At 35.9% G+C, this 21,750-nt stretch overlaps 1 protein-coding gene across 3 annotated transcripts in view; it reads right to left on the bottom strand.

Annotated features, from left to right (window-relative positions):
* Positions 1 to 7,428: 7,428 nt before the first annotated feature.
* SREK1 (splicing regulatory glutamic acid and lysine rich protein 1) overlaps positions 7,429 to 21,750 on the bottom strand; it is a 36,157-nt gene continuing 21,835 nt past the window's right edge. For 2 of the 3 annotated variants that reach the window (XM_012784107.2, XM_076008060.1), the window contains 5 exons: positions 18,285 to 18,404; positions 17,189 to 17,569; positions 13,046 to 13,141; positions 11,647 to 11,791; positions 7,429 to 9,617 (listed from right to left, as the gene is read on the bottom strand). In XM_012784107.2, the coding sequence (XP_012639561.1) occupies positions 9,468 to 9,617; positions 11,647 to 11,791; positions 13,046 to 13,141; positions 17,189 to 17,569; positions 18,285 to 18,404 (892 nt within the window). In that variant the 3' untranslated portion in view covers positions 7,429 to 9,467. The remainder of the gene's footprint in view (positions 9,618 to 11,646; positions 11,792 to 13,045; positions 13,142 to 17,188; positions 17,570 to 18,284; positions 18,405 to 21,750) is intronic. The other variant, XM_020290005.2, reaches the window with a different exon arrangement.

Below are 21,750 nucleotides of genomic sequence, written 5' to 3'. Positions count from 1 at the left end.
ACAAAGGCACACAGTGGGTAGAGAAGCAGTGTGCTGCCTGCCGTCTTGGCTGGGGTCTGTGGTAATGGGAAGCCTGCTGACTGCCAGAGATGTGAAGGAGGGAGAAACAAACCCCACACCTACCTTTTCACCCAGCTCCAAACCTCTTGGGGGTTGATCTCTGCTGTTCTCTTGCTCCTTCTTGTTCGGCTCCACAACTTCTTCCTGTGCAATCTCTGGTAGGTTCTGGCACTTTTCCCTCAGAATTATACCTGATCTATGTTTGTTTGGTTTGCTTTTGGTTTTTTGTTTGTTTTAAATTTCTTTTTTATATAAAATTTTTCCTTGGCCGGCCGCAGTGGCTCACGCCTGTAATCCTAGCACTCTGGGAGGCCGAGGCGGGTGGATTGCTCGAGGTCAAGAGTTCGAAACCAGCCTGAGCAAGAGCGAGACGCCGTCTCTACTATAAATAGAAATTAATTGGCCAACTAATATATATAGAAAAAATTAGCCGGGCATGGTGGTGCATGCCTGTAGTCCCAGCTACTCGGGAGACTGAGGTAGCAGGATTGCTTGAGCCAGGAGTTTGAGGTTGCTGTGAGCTAGGCTGACGCCAAGGCACTCACTCTAGCCTGGGCAACAAGGCGACACTCTGTCTAAATAAATAAATAAATGAAATTTTTCCTTCTTTCTGAGACAATCTGGCAGCTGATGTCTCTGGTCAGCCATCTTGTCTCCCTCTTTTTTTTTTGAGACAGTATCTTGCTCCATCACCTGGGCTAGAGTGCAGTGGCATTATCATAATTCATTGCAACCTCAAACTCCTGGGCTCAAGCAATCCTCCTGCCTCAGCCTCCCAAGTAACTGGGACTACAGGCACGTGCTAACACGCCTGGCTAATTTTTGTACTTTTTGTAGAGATGGGGTCTCACTCTTGCTCAGGCTGGTCTAGAACTCAACTCAAGCAATCTTCCCACCTCAGCCTCCCTAAAGTGCTAGAATTATAGGCATTAGCCACCATGCCCAGCTGCAATTTCTTAAAATCAGACAATGTAATTTGATGCATCAAATGACATCCTTTCATGAATTATTTCTCTGTAGCATGCAATGCTGTTTGATAGCATTTTTTGTGTGTGTGTGTGAGACAGAGTCTTGCTTTGTTGCCCAGGCTAGAGTGAGTGCCATGGCATTAGCCTAGCTCACAGCAACCTCAAACTCCTGGGCTCAAGCAATCCTTCTGCCTCAGCCTCCCGAGTAGCTGGGACTACATGTGCCACCATGCCCAGCTAATTTTTTTTCTATATATACTAGTTGGCCAATTAATTTCTTTCTATTTATAGTACAGATGGGGGAGGGGGTCCTCACTCTTGCTCAGGGCTGGTTTTGAACTCCTGACCTTGAGCAATCCACCTGCCTCGGCCTCCCAGAGTGCTAGGATTACAGGCGTGAGCCACTGCGCCAGGCCTGTTTGATAGCATTTTACTCACAGTACAGCTTCTTTAAAAATTGGAGTTAGTCCTCTCAAACCTTGCCACTGCTTTTATCAACTAAGTTTATAGAATATTCTGAATTCTTTGTTGTCATTTCAACAATTTCACAACATCCTCACCAGAAGGAGACTCCATCTCAAGAAACCACTTTCTTTGGTCATCCACAGAATCAACTCCTTATTCGTTCCAGCGGGAACATGAGATTGCAGCAATTCAGTCACATCTTTAGGCCTCCATGAATCATGAATGTTCTTAATAGCATCCAGAATGGTGAATCCTTTTCAGAAGGTTTTCAATGTACTTTAACCAGATCTATCAGAAAAATCACTATCTATGGCAGCTATAGCCTTATGAAATGATTTTTTAAATAATAAGGCTTGAAAGCTGAAATTAATCCTTGGTCTACAGGCAGCAAATGGATGTTGTGTTAGACACAAAAACAACATTAACTTCCTTCTACATCTCCTTCAGAGCTCTTGGATAACTAGGTACATTTTCAATGAGCAGTAATATTCTTAAGGAAATTTTTTTCTGAGCAATAGGTCTCCAAAATGGGCTTAAAATTCAGTAAGCCACACTGTAAACAGATGTGCTGTCATTCAGGCTTGGTTTTTCCATTTACAGAGCTCAGGCAGGGTACGTTCCGCATAATTCTTAAGGACCCTAGGATTTTCAGGATGGTAAGTGAACATCAGCTTCAACTTCAAGTCACCAGCTGCCTTAGCCCCTAACAGGAGTGTCAGCCTGTCCTTTGAAGCTTTAAAGCCAGGCATTAACTTCTCTTCTCTAGCTGTCAGTCTTTAGGTGGTATCTTCTTCCAATGTAAGACTGTTCCATCTACATTGCAAATCTATTAATTCATGTAGCCACGATCATCAGTAACATTAGCTAGACCTTCTGGATAACTTGTTGCAGCTTCCCCAGCAGCATATGCGGCTTCACCTTGAATTTGACATTACATGTCAGATACGTCTTCTTTCCTGAAACCCCGTGAACCAACCTCTGCTAGCTTCCAACTTTTCTTCTGTAACTTCCTCACCTCTCTCAGCATTCATAGAATTGAAGTGAGTTAGCTAAGGCCTTGCTCTGGATTAGGCTTTGGCTTCAAGAATATTGTGGCTGTTTTGACCTTCTATCCAGACCACTAAAACTTATCTGTCAGCAAGGCTATTTTTCTTAGTGTTTGTATGTTCACTAGAGTAGCACTTCTAACTTCCTTCTACTTTTCCTTTGAATTCATAACTTTTCCTTTAAATTCATAATTCAATATACAAAATCCTCAAATTTTGGTAGTAATTTTGAACACAGGAAGAATCTATTGCCATCTTTCAGTTATAAAGTTTGGCACAAGAGGCCTAGCTTTCGGCCTATCTTGGCTTTTGACATGCCTTTGTCACAAACTTAATAATTTCTAGCTTTTGATTTAAAGTGAGAAATACATGACTTTTCCTTTCATTTGAACACCTAGACAGGCCATTGTTGGATTATTAATTGGCCTACTTCCAATATTGCTGTATCTCAGGGAATAGAGAGGCTTAATGAGAGGGAGAGAGATGTGGGAATGGCCAGGAAGTGAAGCAATCAAAACATATGCAATACTTACTGGTTAAATTCACCATTATATGGGCATAGTTCTTGGCATCCCAAAACAATTACAATAGTAACAGCAAAGATCACAGATCACCATAAGAGATTTAACAATAATGAAAAAGTTTAAATATTACAAAAAGTACCAAAATGTGACACACAAACATGAAGTGAGCACACGCTGATGGTGACACAGGGTTGCCACAAATCTTCAATTCACGGAAAATGCAGTGTCTGCGAAATACAATAAAATGGAGTATGCTCGTAAGGGCAGCAATGTGAAACCAGGAAGATGGTATTGCTGGTAAAAAACAATGAACAGCAGAGGGACGTACTTGGGATTGGAAATTGAGTGGTTTGGAACACGATGAATTTAGGGTGGTAGTAAAATATCCAGCATTATAATAGCTAATATCCAAACAGTTCTATCAGACAGTTGGAAAGTTAAGGGTGAAGCTCAGAAGAGAGGGACATACAGTACTAGAGGTCATGCCTATATAATTGACTCCACTTACCACCTTTGATTATCATACTGTCACTATCACTACATTAAATAGAGTAGCATACTTTTTAAGAATTAACTACATTTCAGTGAATCTCAGGATTTTTTCCAAAGGTAAGAAAATGATAATTTAAAAAACCAAATGTTCTATCATTACACTCAAGTAATTATGACTAATCCTTCAAAGATAATGCAATGTAAGAGATTCTGTATGAAAGTCAGCTGTCAAAAACAGCTTCTACTTCAACCTGGTATTTCTCTAAGAAGTCCTGTGAGAATGTCACACACAGAGAAGCCCAATCCCACTACTGGGCATGGGGTACACTTTAAAGGCTTCTCTCCTACCCCCACAATTGCAGTTTACCACATTTGAAAACCAAAATGCTCATAGCCTTTTACCACAGAAAGCAGCAATAATAGCTGGCCTACGTAGAAAAATCAATACAGCCTCATCATCTCTCGGCCAATTAACCCATCAGGTCATACAGGATTCTAAATTTACATAGCTGACAGGTAATTTTTTTTAGAGGCACTTTTGACTAATAGGCTGTCTCACTTAAATAACCACCTGAGCACACAGCTCATCCACCAAATGATGAGCTACCTTTTTGATAAATGGGAGAGGTGTTCCACTTGCTGTTAAAAGACAGTAACAATTTTCATTGCACAAATATACTCGTTAAGAAGCTGATTCTATGCTAAAAAAGGGGAGATTCAGAGAGCAGCTACCACTTACTCAAATACTATAAAATGTTTAGTATGAGAAGCCTTAACTAGAATTACTGCCGCACAACATGAAGATTGCCCAATATACCAACCCCTCAATTTTGGTAGTCATTTTGAACTCTGGAAGTGTTATATTCGAGATTCACAAGGCCGCAGGACAGAGAGACAGAGTCACCGAGGCTGTAATTATCAAAAGGAGTTTTATTGTCTAGCTCGAGCTAGGGTCCGAGCCCCCAGAGTGCCAGCGCAGTGACCTCTTCTCCGGGCAGGGCCCTTCCTTTGTGTGTTAGTCCCCTTTTATAACTTAGTTGTTAGCACACTAGTCTTGCATCCGCCCCCACAGTGATTTTTACTTCAGCCTGCCCCTGATAGGCCCTAACCTGTTCTGGGTCCTAGCTGAGAGACTCAGGTTTCTGCTCTTTTTCCTCTGCATCCCATAATATACTCATAATGCCTTGCGGTCAGCAAACAAGCAGTAAACAGAAGCTGGAAGGTGTCTATTGTCCTTATAGCCCAGTATCTTACAGAAGAACCTATTACCATCTTTCAGTTATAAAAATAAGCTATAAACATGCAAATACGTCTTAGAAATAGGTGAAATTACTACTCAACAGTTGCAAGATTTTAAGATTTTCATTTTATTAAAAATATAGCAACATAATAGCAGCATTTGATAAATCTTTACTAGTACCATTTAAAAGTAGTCCTACTCACAAATATACACCACCTATGCAGCATGTTTATGTTTACATTTTTAAACTCTTCCTTTGATAATCCACAGCACTGTTCTATTAATCTAATTTAGATTAAGGAGGTAATTATTTAAACATTAAATTGATCTATACAGCTACACAGTATACTCAAATTTAATCTTTAAATCAGGAATTCCTTAGGTTACTCCCTAACAGTGTGTTGCCTACCAGTAACCTTAAACTGGTACAAATCTCTTCTAATTCTTCCAGTATGATTTTCATGAATTTGAACTTATATATATAATTAAGAAATTATCTGTCTAGCAAATAAAAACTAATCAACCATAGGTGGAACTACTAATCCATTCTAATCCTGGAAAAATAAAATTTAGAGGTAAAATATGTGAAGTTTCCCCAAAGTTGGCAATTTTCAAAACTATCAGCTAGATATCAATTTAAAAATCAAGCAACAGACTACAAACCTACTTTTAAAAACATATTAAGAAATGTTATATTAGATATAAACTAATAATTATAACAAATTAGCTGCTAGAAACTATGAAAGTATCTTAGAATTAAATGGAAACAAAGCTAGTTATTAGGTACTAAATCCAACTTGACTAAATATGACCCAAAATCATAAACAGTTTTAGCTTTTACTTTAAAAATAACCTATTACTCTTTGGGCAAAACCTACAATAAAAGTATACTAAAAACAAACAAAATTACTTAATAAACCAAGACTAAGCAGGTAAGTCAATTTTATTTTAAAAGATTTATTACATTTATACTAGATGCCTGCTTCCAGAAATATACCTTAGCCCTTTTAAGAGCATTACCTTTTGAAATCTGAAAATAAACAGTTTAATTTCAAGTGACTATTACACTAGTAAATAAATATGAGAAAATACTAACTATATATGTAAACAAAATAAAAAATATTTAAAGACGCAAGGAACATATGATCACTGCACGTTTACTTTTGGGGAATGGCTCTAGTTCATAACCCACCCAGATAAAAGCATATACTATCTTTTAATGAAAATGACTCACCAGAAATGTTAAGCCATTCAATGCATCCCTCTAAAAGGACTCATTTTAATTGCCAATCCAATGACTAAAGATGATTAAATCAAATCATATGCTTTATTTCTGGTAGATTGAAAATGCTTTTAAAAGCCTATTAACTATGCATTATAATCCTTACACTTAAATAATATCTTCGGTTGGAAGGAAGTTTGGATTAGGGTTCTTTTTCTAAGTTTTAAAATACAGCTATCAACATATACACCGGAATAACTGAGTGCCCTGAAAGTGATTACTATCACAAAAAAACTATTCTCTTGACCAAAAAACCCCTTTTGATTACAAATGCTAGTTTTTACTTTTGATTGAGCATGTCAAAATTAAAGCCTATGAGACTTCTAAAGATCAACATAGCAGATATTAAAAATCTTCCAAAAAAGAATTCTAAACACAAGGAAGATCACAAGCTGACTAGTGTTTAAAATTATAAGCCAATTACATTAGATGATAATGAAGTTAAGGATAAGTTTGGTGTTTTTTTTTTCTTTTAAGGAAAAGGAAAGAGAAGTTTATTAATTTACCAGCAAATGAGGAAGGCAGTGGACTAGCATCTCAAAGATTGCCATCCTCAGGATTTGTAAGTTTTGACACATGGAACTGACTGGCTGGCTTATGAAGGACCATCGTCTTCTGTTACCAGTTCAGTGTGCATTGCTGAAAAGCAAGAATAAGTACCAACAGAATTTGTCTAGAATGATAAATAGCAACTGCAGTTTAAGGAAAAGTGTACTCTCTGTATAATCAAGCAAAAAAAGATAATTACAGAAGGTATCAAGTGTAAAATGGCTGTCTTCTTGGCCTTACCTCAAGTTTTCCTGACATCTACCTGAGATTAAAAAGAACAGTCTTAAAGAAAAAACAAAGTACCTTCAAAGAAAATAATAAACAAATGGAAACAAATGAGCTTATACGTGAACAGAGAAAATAAGTCTCTCTCTCTCTCTCTCTCTCTCTCTCACACACACACACACACAAAACATCCTAGACCCTAGAAAGCTTTGCTTTCATAAACCCATATGAGGAAATGTCAAGTCCCACATAATAACCTGATTTCACTTTCTCCAGATCTCTTGTATTCCTCATTCTCTGCTTTTACAAGTCAGAGTCTTTTAAGATTAGTATGGTTATTTTAAAGCTGAATAAGTATCAGCAAGAAAAATAATTAGCAGCATAAACCAAACTGAATGCTAATAACCAACATAAAAAATATTTAATAGAGTCCAGAGCACAAAAAAAAAACACTCAAACATTAAATGACTGTTTTATAGACACCATACAAACACACTCTCCACGTCAAAACAATCTCTATGCCAACTAAAACAAGAGTAGGATGAAACTAAAATGTTTTGAAATGCATAAACAAATATTTTCCTCTAAAATACTTAGCTTTATTAGAGCAACAGTACTAAAAATAACAAAGATTCAAACATTTGCTCTATGCTACTTACATATCATAAATAAGATAGCTGTTGATGCAAGACACACACTCTTTCACAATCTTTCCATATGCACCCAAGCATTCTTGTATCAGAATAAGCCTTACCAGCCAACCGTATGTGGTTGAATGATTAAAATGACCATCTTATACTTTACATAGTAAAGCATTTTCCAAAATTTTAATGTACACAGTGACAAAAAGGAAAAAACAAAAACACAGTAATTTTGAACACATGAAGAGTGATTAAGCAGCTTCATAATCAAACCAGGCTTCATTACTTGCAATAAGGGCAACTCTTTCCATTCTCCGCCAAATACTTAAGTTTTAATAGTACTAACATTAAAAGAAAACTCAAGTTGAAACCAAGTAACTAACGTGCTACTCAGCTTTTTAAATCTATAAAAGTAACTCTTCCCATGAGGTAAGGCAACTGAGTAATTTGATTGTATTAGATTGCATTAAAGTACTTGATTTTTTTAGTAACATGCTAATTAAAAGATTACATTTTGGGAAATATAACCACAATGAAGAGTTCAGAAATGACAAGTTATATAGTCTGGGGAAAAACAGCAATGTTGTCATTTTTCTATTAGCATACTTTCTGCAAAAAGTGAGCCTTAGAATGATGGATGACCTATAAGATAAACTCAAGTAAATGTATCCTTAAACATAAAACAAATAACCTCCTGTATAGCCCTAGTCCTCCCTTAAAGTATAATTTCTGCACGTCATTTATGAGAATATGATTGAGAGGTAATAATTAAGGCCATCCAATGTAGACAACTAAAGGGTTTCCTCTGATTTAAGAAAAATAAGAACATGTTTCATTTTCAATTATCACAGTATAAAACTGATGGTCCCAAAACTGTATGACTCGAAATAAAGCCATTCTTGAAAACAGGACTTCCTTCTCTTATTAGGTGAAATACATAAGAAGCTCTTCTGACATACCACTTGCACACTTCTCTATGGGTATGAATGAAATATCCATCTAGATTCCATATGATTGAGAATGACTAGCACATATAAAATTCTAGAAAACAGTATACCACATTGTAGAAGGCACTAAAGCTTCAGCTTGTGCTCCCATAGCCCATTTTGAAAACCCAGTTTCCTTTTTATAAGGGCACCTTTGCCACCTACAGCTGACAAGACACACTGCAGTATTATTCATAATAAGCTTGGAAATGTCAAGAAAGTTCAAAAAAATGCTCACTTTGTGGGTACACCCAACAATTCTAAACACTGAATACTAATACATTATTATTAGTATTCAACAGTTGTTTCTTCCTTTTGAAAGAGAACAGTAACATGCATTGTCAGTTGTATTTTTAATCCACTTATTTAAGCAATTTTAATCTGCGAAACTATTTTTAAAAAAACCATTGTCCTAAACAGTGAGCAAAAGAAAACACAATAGTGAGAATTTAACACAATCACTGTAAATCCTGTGAAGTAAATGTTAAAACTTCTTACATACTTTGCACTTACAAGGATGTGTATATGTTTGCACCAATTTCAAGCACATCATCAAACTGTATATACTGAATTTTTTTTTTTAAAAAAAAGGTAAAACAATACAAAATTCAGTAACTAGCATTTTTTAAACAGCCTCCAATGCTTATCTCTAGTCTTTAGGGATGGTACAAATTTGGTTCTTTGATGTTCGATTTATTTGCAATGGTTCTTGGCAAACACTAACAAACCACATGACGAGTGTGTCAGCCACCATGGAAATGCACAGATTTTAGAAGATGAGTTTGGGTAACATCTGTTGTTTTCATGATGTCCATGCTTTATTTTCTTACTCAGCAACAAGATGGCCACAGTGTCACCTAACAACTGTAAAAGCTGTTAGATCCTATCTTTATGCTCAACTAGATTTCTTCCATGTCTACATCTTGTTGAGAAAATTAAAAGCTTTGGATTTTATTCCAGCACTGAGTGTAAAGGTACACTTGTTGGTCCTATACTGCTTCTGTTTTGGTTGAGAGGTTTTCTTCATTTGGCTGACAATTCCCATTTTGTTGTACTTTGTTTTCCTCAGTCCTTGGTGCATCCTTGTCATCTACTTCTTTGCTCACACTTGACTCTGGTTCTTTATTGTGCTCCTTCTCCTACAAAGAATATTAAGGCATACATTTAATATTTTCCTCAAGAGTCGCCTATTATGGCTAAAATATGTAACTTTATCTTTTGTGAATTAATAAAACTGGATATTTTCTCCTAGTACTTTTTCATATAAAAATATGCACACACCATCAATTTGCCCTTTGTATTCTCAAAAAAGATGTACAATACATAGAAATTAAATTAGAATCTAATAGGTAAACATAAATCTAAGGAAGCACTCAATAAATGTTACTGATAGACTTGAAAAAGTGGGATAGATCTGTTGAAAGAAACAGTTTCCAAAGATGCCAGGATAGATTTGTAACCTGGATATCAAAGAAGCAAAAATAAGGGAATACAGAAAAAGAAGTCACTATTCCTCCTAATAAAAGAACTGCTCAAGAACTCTCCAAATTCTGCCCTCAGCTTAATAGAGAATTAAATGAAAATGAACAATGTCTGGCACATAGTAAATGCTCAATAAATGCTATCAATGTAATTGAAAATTATCAGCATAAGAGTAAATAAAATCTGTAAGATGAAACCTCAAGAACACATAATTAACTTCCAAATACAAGTATACTACACCAGTATAATAAGGAAATTAACATAATTCACAAATTCTTAAAATATTTACCCAAGGAAAAGCTTACTGGCTGGGCAGCAGTGGCTCATGCCTGTAATCCTAGCACTCTGGGAGGCTAAGGTGGGGGGATCGCTTTGGGCTCAGGAGTTCAAGACCAGCCTTAGCAAGAGTGAGACCCCCATCTCCACTAAAAACAGAAAAATTAGCTGGAGGATCACTTGATCCCAATGAGTTGGAGGTTGCAGTGAGCTCAGATGCCAATGCCCTCTACCCAGAGCAACAGAGTGAGAGTGTCTCAAAAAAAAAAAAGAAAAATCTTGCTTGGTGGAATTTCGTTTTCCATTAAGTATTGTAACTCAACAAACCTAATTTTAACTACATATTACAAAACCAATGCTAACAGAAAGTCTTTCCAAAAAATTTGCTAAAACACATATTGAGGAAAATGGTATAAGGTAGAAAGCTTATCAGTATAAAATCAAATACATTTGTTATCTATAGATTTCTAAAAATGTTTGTATTGCATGCCATGCTATGATTGTCTAAAATAAGGAATACAATTGTTTCCATTTTAATTGGTTCACATCTCTCCAAAATTTACTTTAAAAAAATTATCAAGGCCGGGCACGGTGGCTCACGCCTGTAATCCTAGCACTCTGCGATGCTGAGGCGGGAGGATTGCTCAAGGTCAGGAGTTCGAAACCAGCCTGAGCAAGAGGGAGACCCCGTCTCTACTAAAATAGAAAGAAATTAATTGACCAACTAAAAATATATATACAAAAAATTAGCTGGGCATAGTGGCACATGCCTGTAGTCCCAGCTACTCGGGAGGCTGAGGCAGCAGGATCGCTTAAGCCCAGGAGTTTGAGGTTGCTGTGAGCTAGGCTGATGCCACGGCACTCACTCTAGCCTGGGCAACAAAGTGAGACGCTGTCTCAAAAAAAAAAAAATTATCAATTGCAAAAATTTAAAAATACCAGCAATGTACAAGACACTATTTCCCTTAAAAACCTTTTAGTCTAAAACTATTTCTGGCCGGGCATGGTGGCTCACGCCTGTAATCCTAGCACTCTGGGAGGCCAAGGAGGGCGGATTGCTCGAGGTCAGGAGTTCAAAACCAGCCAGAGCAAGAGCGAGACCCCATCTCTACTATAAATAGAAAGAAATTAATTGGCCAACTCATATATATAGAAAAAATTAGCCGGGCATGGTGGCGCATGCCTGTAGTCCCAGCTACTTGGGAGGCTGAGGCAGGAGGATTGCTTGAGCCCAGGAGTTTGAGGTTGCTGTGAGCTAGGCTGACGCCAAGGCACTCACTCTAGCCTGGGCAACAAAGTGAGACTCTGTCTCAAAAAATAAAAATAAAAAAATAAAAAAAATAAAATAAAACTATTTCTATGCAATAAAGGACAGTCTCAATGCCCAGACACTGAATGACAGCTGCTTACTTTAAGTGAAGTACTGTTCTTCTCCAACTTCTCCTTCCCATCTCTGTCGTTAGAACTCTTTCTTGTAGAGGTGGAACGTTCTCTCTCTCTCCTTTCACTGATGTGGTCCCTTTCTTTTTCTCTCTTTTTATCCTTCTTATTTCTGCTATAAGAATATTGATATGTCAATTAACTTCTAAGAAATTAAAAACTTATTATATTCTTGACAAAATATCCTTATCTCACACAGGGTATCTAAAATAATTGTTAATAAGTATACCTACCAGTAAAGTGGTTTGACAAAATAATATAAGTGAGTCATATAATACAACCTACTCCACCCTTACTCAGTTTTTTAAAGTTACACAAGTCTTCTTTGCAGAGGCCACAATGTATTCACAGAAAACACAATTTGGCATTGCCAGTTTATTAGTTTTAAAATATCCAAGATTTATCTAACTGTAATTAGGATAAAATAAAACCAAAATAGTATTTTCTTACAAACTTTTCCAAAGCAATAAATAAGAAAAGAATTAAAAAGAATTGAATGTGGCTCCCAGGAAGGGCTGAATGACTACTAGCAAAACTTGGAACTTCAAATAACCTACTGTGCCACTTGCTCTCCTCATCCACCATTAGAAAGAAGTCTCATAAATTCAACAGCAAAAGTTAAGCAGATGATGGAATGAAAAACATATCCATTTTTTTTTTAAATAACATACCCTGAAGATTATAGGGAAAAAACAATTCATTACATAGTTGGGTAGAGTGCAAACTGCTGCGAACTCTTATGAAGAGGAATTTGGAAATATCTCTGAAAATTACAAACATACTCATTCTCTAAACTAATAATGCTGTTTCTGGAAATTTTTCCTACACATCTGCACACAACAAAACAATTTAAATCCAAAACTGTTCATTACAGTATTATATAATTCATAGTAGGAAAATTCAAAAAACTCATTGTACTGCAGGCTAGTTAAATAAACCAAGGTACTTCCATACAATGCAGTTATAACTGATGCAGTTATAAAAAGAAGTGAAGAAGCTCTCTTCACCAGTATGGAAAAGATCTCCTGGTAGCTAAGTGACAAAATCAAGTGTACAACAGTGTATATTTTATGTTACTTTTGATATAAGGAAAAAAATGATACATTCTCATCTTGTATCTGTATATAAAAACTGGAAGGATGTACAAAGAAACTAATAAAAGTCATCACTTATTAGGATAGAGTAGATGAGCACATAAGTGTAAGATTTCTCAAAGTGTAACTTTTTGTATTATTTAACTTCTGGATGATGCAAATATATTACTCATTCAAAAGATAAAGTTTAATAGATTAAAGAGAATTTTTTAAAAATGTTTCATATTTCCTGCTTGCTTCCTCCTCTCTAGTTTTAGCACATGCTTGCAACCTACCTCCTAGGGGATGGAGATCTAGAAGATTTCCTTTTTATGGGTTTTGATGTTCTTGGTGATCTTGAAGAACTCCTGCTCCTCCTCCTACGCCTTTCTCTGAAAGCCAAAAAAGTCATTTCAGAAAACAGTAATTGAAATAAACAGCAATTCAAATATATAATAGCAAAAGGGTCCTTGATATGCTCCAATGAATAGTATTCCTTAGAGGCCAGTTAAAACTCATGTCCTTGATAAACATGGTCTATTATCTAATTTTAGGGCAGGTCACATTATGAACCGGAAATTTCATTGATTGAGGAAAATATCACCTATCATTTCATATTAGAAACTAGGGTAGAGGATGTCCTTTTCATCTGATTTACTTGAATAATAATTTCTTGAGTAGAAAAAATATTAATGTTTCAGTTTCTCTCAAGTTAATTATGTTCTTTCTTAGCACCTAAAACATGTTTTGCTCATCAGATCCTTTGTCACCCATCTAGCTCCTTGCTGCCCCACTGTGGATTATTTTGTAACAAAGTTAACAGGCCCTTTTCAAAACTGAAAGATAAGTTTGCAAAATGCAAACTGTCTAGATCCAAGTATTTTTAGAAGGGCTCTACAAAGTATTTACATTGTATCATTATAGAGAAATTGCTTTTCCCTCCAACTTCCTACCATTTCATTATTGTTGTTCAACTAATTTGAAATTGAATAAACAAGATATTTAGATAAGTTAAAAAGTTAAAATCTGGGACTTAAAATGACAAAGAAATAATTAGTAAATAAATTAACAATGTTTACTGTTAAAAACTATTTTGCTTAACATATTAGCAAATGATGAGTACTCTAAATTACTTCATTGATAAGGGCAGTCAATTTAGAAACAATGAACTTCACTATGTCTATAATTTAGGAGATGAGGTGTGAGGCTCTATTAAATGACTAATGTATCCAATCATCTATTTCACAAGGAGATCTGATAATCAGTGACCACATGGCTGAAAGAACCAAATCCTCTAGAATTCAAGTTCTCTTTATCACCCCAGTAAATTTATAATAAGAGACTAATAACTTTTCTCTATGTTTTTCAATTATAAAATAAAAAACTAAATAATGCTCCCATGAGGTACATATGACAGATGTTTGTAAAAGACTTTATAAAAGCTCAAGAATTTTGAGAACACAAATAAATAAATTCCAACTTTACCTAAGGCTCTCTCCTCCATTACCCACTTTTATTCCCAGATATTCCAAAATCATTATTTCCTAACTAATGTGGAAATTAGAGAATATTTCATTCAATGCCATCTATAACTAAGAACCAAAAGTTTGTCACTGCATGAGAATGTCAGCATAATCCAGACTTTAAGTTTACAAAAAATGGCTCTGCCTTGATCAGTGTAATTCTTCACTTGTGTCTTCAGAAAGCACAATGTACAGGTGGATGTCTAATTACTACTAGGTGATAATAACAAGAGCTAAGGCTGAATAGACAGCAATCTAGACAATCAATTACTTGAGAAAGATTACTAGAGTTGGTTAGACTTATTTAAATTTTAGTTACACAACTTAGTAGCTCAACAACCAAGGTCATGTTATTTAACCTGAGTCTGTTTTTTCAACAGCAAAATGGAGATAATTAATAATTCAAGCCTTGTAGAGTTGTTTTGAGGATATGGGATAATACCTGGAAAGTACCATGCAGACAGTCTGGCACATAGTAGGTACTCAATAAATATTCTCTCCTTCCCTTTCTTGGTCTTACCTTTATTGACGATAACTTTTAAGCATTAAACATTTTTTAAATAATAAAATTTTCATTACAAATCAGATTAAGAGACAGTGTTGAAAATTAAAATATTAAGTAGACTGTTTTTCTGAGTAGTTAAAATATTTCCCATTTAATAAATCAGAGCATCTAATAAGCAAAAAGATGAGAGACTATAGCTCTTTAACAAGCTCTTCTGAAAGCAGGAACATTCTAAATTGCTGAAACATGAACTAATAATATCAGTCATCTTTTATTCTTCAGGTCCCAGAGGCTGTTTAAGAATATATTTAGGACTGAATGTGAACACTTGAACTTTCCTATACACCAAGCAACTTAAAGTGGCCCATGAAAAAAAATCAAACATTTCAAAATCATCAGAAAAAGTAAATTCACGTTATTAAAAAGGAATCAAAACATTATTTGGTGCTGTAAAGGGTAATTCCTAAATAATCACATAAACAAAAAGGCATGACTAACACACAATCAATAAAATCACTTTACAGTAAAAGTACAGTTATAAGGCTCAAATGATACCCACAGCAGAGGTTAAACCAATTTTTCAATTTTTGGTTCAATGTGCCAAAAATCCTACAATGACCTGTTTACTTTGAGCCCCACTTTAACATAAACTATTACTTTCAACTTTATGCTTCTGAGGCAGCTTTGAAAAAAGCAGGTATCAAGTACTAGTTTAAAATGTTTCAAACTTAATCTCTATGAAGAAGAGAAAGAACTACTATACTTCTGATATTAAAGTATAGGGGTGGATAAAAAACTTCCTCTAAGCTTCAGTTTCCTTGTGTATTAAACAGTGATGATGATAGTCTTCTATGTGAGGATTAAATAAGGTGAGACATGAAAAAATCTGAGACAGTATCTAGCATATAGTAAAGTACCCAATAAATGCCTGCAATTATCTTTCATTACCTGGTCAAAGGCTAGTATTATGAATAAACTATCATTCACCTGTGAAATAGAAAGTGGAAAAAAAAAAAAAAAGAAAGAATAAACTATCAAAACATACGTTTAAAATCTAAGGAATATACATTCCTTCATCTCAAATTGTTTTCTATAAAATAATCTTTAAAGTACCTTTAAACCTTGCTAAAAATATATGTATATTTAATATTTTAAAATGCGATAAACATAAGTTAGGAAATTCCATTTATTTATAGTCATCATATCATCTGAAGGGATATTCAAATCTCAAAGTTGGTTCTCAATTTGCAGCTGTTACTATGGCAACTTGCTGCCACCTGGTGGCATACCTATTGACAAATTGAGAGAACAGTCCTAAGAAGAAAATTTAACCATTAAAACCAGGAGTCCTCAAACTACGGCCCGGCCCGCCAAGGACATTTATCTGGCCTGCCAGGTGTTTTTGGCGCCGATGCCTGTCCAGCTTAGCAGCCAACTCTCCAGGGCCCACAGTGCGCACTCTCCAACGGACTAAGGGACAGTGAACTGGACCCGTTTAAAAAGTTTGACGACCCCTGGTTAAAACTGACAAATAAAAGAGAACTAAAATTTAAATGTGATGCAGTCAACAAAATAGAGTTAAAAAATAACTCAGATGACAAAAAAAAGGTTATTAACACTGCAACTTTAGAAAAAATTTTGCATATTAAAATTCACGGCCTGGCGCGATGGCTCATGCCTGTAATCCTAGCACTCTGGGAGGCCGAGGCGGGTGGATTGCTTAAGGTCAGGAGTTCGAAACCAGCCTGAGCAAGAGCGAGACCCTGTCTCTACTATAAAATAGAAAGAAATTAATTGGCCAACTAATATATATATAGAAAAAATTAGCCGGGCATGGTGGCACATGCCTGTAGTCCCAGCTACTCGGGAGGCTGAGGCAGGAGGATCGCTTAAGCCCAGGAGTTTGAGGTTGCTGTGTGCGAGGCTGACGCCATGGCACTCACGCTAGCCTGGGCAACAAAGTGAGACTCTGTCTCAGAAAAAAAAATAAATAAAAAAAATAAAAAAAAAAAATTCACCATATCATTCCAAAAAAATATAGAAGCCTAAAGGTCAATTCTATACTCTTTAAAAAGAAAATACGTTCCACTACCATCCCACCTGCCAAGAAAATAACAACAATATTAATAACAACACTTAGCCAGATTAAAATAGTGGGTTACAAAGGATAGTTAAAACTTTTAAAAATAATTTTGCCCAATATCATCTCTTCTTCCAAATAGTTGATTAATACAGTGGCAATCCCTCTGCTACAGAAATGTTTACTCTGTAATTAGGGGAAAATGTTCTGATATTACCTGGTACTACCATACTGGTTCCACTTAGACAGAATAACCTTTCCCCCCTCAGTGAAAAGTTGTTTTTATAGTCATCAGTAAACCCTTTGGTAAAAACATTAAGCATTATCAAACCTGCTGGAACTACGAGATCTTCTTGATGCATTATAACTTCTGGGTGGTGTTCTGGATTTTTTATCCTTCTTTCTTTTTTCATCTATCTCTTTGGATCTGTCCTTTTCTCGTTCCTTTTCTTTGTCCTGTTCCTTTTCCTTCTCTTTGTCTCGCTCCTTTTCATGCTCTTTTTCCCGCTCGCTCTCTCTGTCCTTTTCCTTGTCTTTTTCTCGGTCCTTTTCCCGTTCCTTGTCCCGGTCTTTATCTTTGTTTTTACCTCGTTCCTTTTCTTTTTCACGTTCCTTTTCCCTCTCTCTCTCTTTTTCCCTTTCCTTTTCTCTATCTTTCTCTTTCACTCTTTCTTTTTCCTTGATCTTTTCTCGAGTGTCTTTTCTCTTGTCCCTTGAAAAACAAACAAAAATAAATTCATAAAATCATTCCACACCCCAAAAGTACCACCCTCTTTTACCTCAACAATTATCAACACAAAACAATTTATAATGGCTATAGACATCACATACACATTTTTATATAATTCAGGTATCCAAGAAGCCACTAAATGAAGCAATTATATCAAGGTGAATTGAGTAGTTTGGAAACCTCGTGAGTGATACTGACATCCGATTCAATTCAATGGCAATCAATATTAATCCTAGATCACTAAAACAATCAGGAAAAAAATTTACTACTCATTAAAAGCCTAAACTACACCAGATTTTTAACAAGTAAAGCCAATGAAAAAATTACACTTAATTGGCCAGGCGCGGTGGCTCACGCCTGTAATCCTAGCACTCTGGGAGGCCAAGGCGGGCGGATTGCTCAAGGTCAGGAGTTCGAAACCAGCCTGAGCAAGAGCGAGACCCCGTCTCTACTATAAATAGAAAGAAACTAATTGGCCAACTAATATATATAGAAAAAATTAGCCGGGCATGGTGGCGCATGCCTGTAGTCCCAGCTACTCGGGAGGCTGAGGCAGGAGGATTGCTTGAGCCCAGGAGTTTGAGGTTGCTGTGAGCTAGGCTGACACCACGGCACTCACTCTAGCCTGGGCAACAAAGCGAGACTCTGTCTCAAAAAAAAAAAAAAAAAAATTACACTTAATTTCTCTAAAACATACCGTGAACGTGACCGACTCCTTGACTTCCGTCTCTCCCTTGATTTAGAACGTTTTTTATGTGGACTCTTAGATCTACGTCTGTCTTTCTGTCTTGAACGTGATCTATTATGGGATCTACTCCTAAAGAAAAACAAATTGTTAGAATATCAAAACTTATTCTTAGAATTTCAATTTTTAAAAATTTAAGATGCCTTTCAAAGAAGAGAATTTAATCCGTCCTAAAAGTATTTATGAATATTTTAAAATTTTCTCTTATATAATGCTTTCATTAGGATTATCTGAAATAAGTTTATTAGAAACTTTACCAGATATTTTTGTTGTCTAAACTGCAGAGATAGAAACAAAGAATTTAACAGTTATTTCCTGTGTCAGACTTAAGTTTATATTTTCAGGTGTGGCTTTCTTTTGCTAATCATACATCTCAAATTAGTATAGAAAACTTTTCCCATGGTCCACGTTTTCATACCATAAATTGTCTTCAGCTCTTGATTTGCATGTAATCTGGTTATAATGCATCTTAACAGGGAGTAGTAGTTACATAGTTCAAATGGCTGTGTGCTGTTTGTCATAAACATACAAGAATATATAAAGGAAGCACACTACTAATGATGGTGGCTAGTGTGACAGGAAAATAAAAACCATTACTCATAAGTTAAAACTAGATAAAATCAAATGTTAGATCTGCAATGCTTTGGGGTTTTATAGCTTTAACTATAATCATAGCTACAGGTTGAATATCACTTATCTGAAATGCTTCAGACCAGAAGTCTTTGAAATTTCAGATTCTTTTAAATTCTGGAATATTTACAATGTATACATTTACCAGTTGAGAATCCCAAATGCAAAACTCCAAAAATCCAAAATGTTCCAATGAGCATTTCCTTTAAGCATCACGTCAACACTCAAAAAATTCTGGATTTTTGGAGCATTTCAGATTTTCAGATTTTGGAGACTCAACCCATATTAAAAGAAACTATTATTGGAATTCTTGCAAGAAGAACAACTGTTGTTTCCAATTTTGACTAGCCCTCCCCCCCCCACTGAAATAACTATTTTAAAATTATTCTTTTTCCTCCATAAGGAGGTATCCTAAGCATTCAAATGTAACAAAATAGATGCACACAACTTAAATAGCAAAGTGATTAGACTCACCGGCTTTGGAGTCTGACAATCTGGCTCTGAAACTCAGCTCTGCCACACACTAGCTGTGAGAACTCTGGCTAGTCACTTAATGCTCTCTAAGCCTGAGTTTCTTCATCTATAAAGTGAAGTAAGAATCATACCTACATCGCCTAGGGTAGTCATGAGGATTAAGTCTGAGAATATATATAAAACTGCCTATCAGTCTCTAGCACAAATTAATGCTTGAAACTTTTAATTCTCAATATCATCATCATGAAAAATTAACAGAAATGTAATCTTTAAATTATATATTTATTCTAAGGAGGTCAAGTGCACTTCCACAAGTATGCTTTCTATAACTAAAACTCCTCTTGATAGTCATGTTTTAATAAATTAAGTTAGAGCAAATATCTATAAAAGAGATATACTTAAATAACCATGCTTGTGGTACAACCATGAACCAGAATAATCTCTTTACAATCCTCAATTAATAACGAAATCTTATTTTTTAAGCACATTTTTCAGTTAGTCAAAATTTGTTTTCCAGGCCAGAAGGAAGCAGTGGCTCACACCTATAATCCCAGAACTTTGGGAGGCCAAGATGGGAGGACTGCTTGAGGCCAGGAGTACAAGACCAACCTGGGCAACACAGCAAGAACTTGCCTGTACCAGGATGGACAAGAGAACACCACCCTGTCTCTAAAAAATAATTTAGTTAAAATAAAATTTTTAAAAATTTAAAAATGTGCTTTCTAACATCATTTGTTATATGGATTTAAAATAATACACTTGTCTTCCTGTCACATTTGTAATACAAGATAATTCATAGTTTATTGAAATCTTTATCATTAGTAACTTAAGAGACACGAAGGTAAAGGAGTAGGAGTAGATGTTAAGGCAAAACTGTGTACCTCAGAATATTATTAGTCCATTTATAGATATCCACATAGGGTACTCTTTTAAAGTGCCTTTGCTTCTATGTGCCTTAATAAAAAGTCTTAACATACAGATTTCTGTTCTAATTATCCTTGCTAAAAATATAAATAATTCTTTGTTTTCCTCAAAGCAGTGCTTTCCCATCTTAATTAAGCAAAGAAACATCTTTTATAAAATTAAGTACAGGCCGGGCGCGGTGGCTCACGCCTGTAATCCTAGCTCTCTGGGAGGCCGAGGCAGGCGGATCGTTTGAGTTTAGGAGTTTGAAACCAACCTGAGCAAGAGCAAGACCCCGTCTCTACTATAAATAGAAAGAAATTAATTGGCCAACTAATATATATAGGAAAAATTAGCCGGGCATGGTGGCACATGCCTGTAGTCCCAGCTACTCGGGAGGCTAAGGCAGCAGAATCGCTTGAGCCCAGGAGTTTGAGGTTGCTGTGAGCTAGACTGATGCCACGGCACTCACTCTAGCCTGGACAACAAAGTGAGACTCTGTCTCAAAAAAAAAAAAAAAAAAAAAAAAAAAAGGCCGGGCGCTGTGGCTCACGCCTGTAATCCTAGCTCTTGGGAGGCCGAGGCGGGCGGATTGCTCAAGGTCAGGAGTTCAAAACCAGCCTGAGCAAGAGCGAGACCCCGTCTCTACTATAAACAGAAAGAAATTAATTGGCCAACTGATATATATATAAAAAAAAAAAAATTAGCCGGGCATGGTGGCACATGCCTGTAGTCCCAGCTACTCGGGAGGCTGAGGCAGAAGGATCGCTTGAGCCCAGGAGTTTGAGGTTGCTGTGAGCTAGGCTGACGCCACGGCACTCACTCTAGCCTGGACAACAAAAGTGAGACTCTGTCTCAAAAAAAAAAAAAAAAAAAAGCACTGATCACTTGGCTTCTCATCTTACCCTGTAGGTCCTAAGATTTCAAAAATCACTGCTCAAGGGTAACTATTACATTTTAATTTCGACATTACATATTTTCATGTCTCTATCTCACCCACTCTAGTAAGTTTTCTGATTAAGAATGCTAAAAGTAGTCAAGAGCAGATCTAATCCAACAAAAGATAAAGATTTGTCTTATCATCAGCAATTCCCACTTTTTAATGAGAAATTATATTCCCATTGTTTTGAATAATGCAAAACTGTATTTTTTAATTAAACTATAAATAAATAGCAACTTACCATTATGTTGCATCAAAGTTCATTTGTAAATCAGTTGTTTTCCATTAAATCACTATAAAATGTCTAGTTTATGCTGGTCTGTAAAGTTACTTAACTTAAAAATACAACAATTATAATGCTACACACCTTTTCTAACACTGTTTCTATTAATAAAACATGTATCAAAATTTGGACAAAATGGAAGCACAATTCCTCAGTCCTAGGCAAGGTCACAGTAACAAGAAACCCTT

Source organism: Microcebus murinus, chromosome 11 (genome assembly GCF_040939455.1).
Source record: "Microcebus murinus isolate Inina chromosome 11, M.murinus_Inina_mat1.0, whole genome shotgun sequence".
Lineage (NCBI taxonomy): Eukaryota > Metazoa > Chordata > Mammalia > Primates > Cheirogaleidae > Microcebus > Microcebus murinus.
Note: the sequence above shows the minus strand (reverse complement) of the source record. Positions and strands in the feature narration are given on the sequence as shown.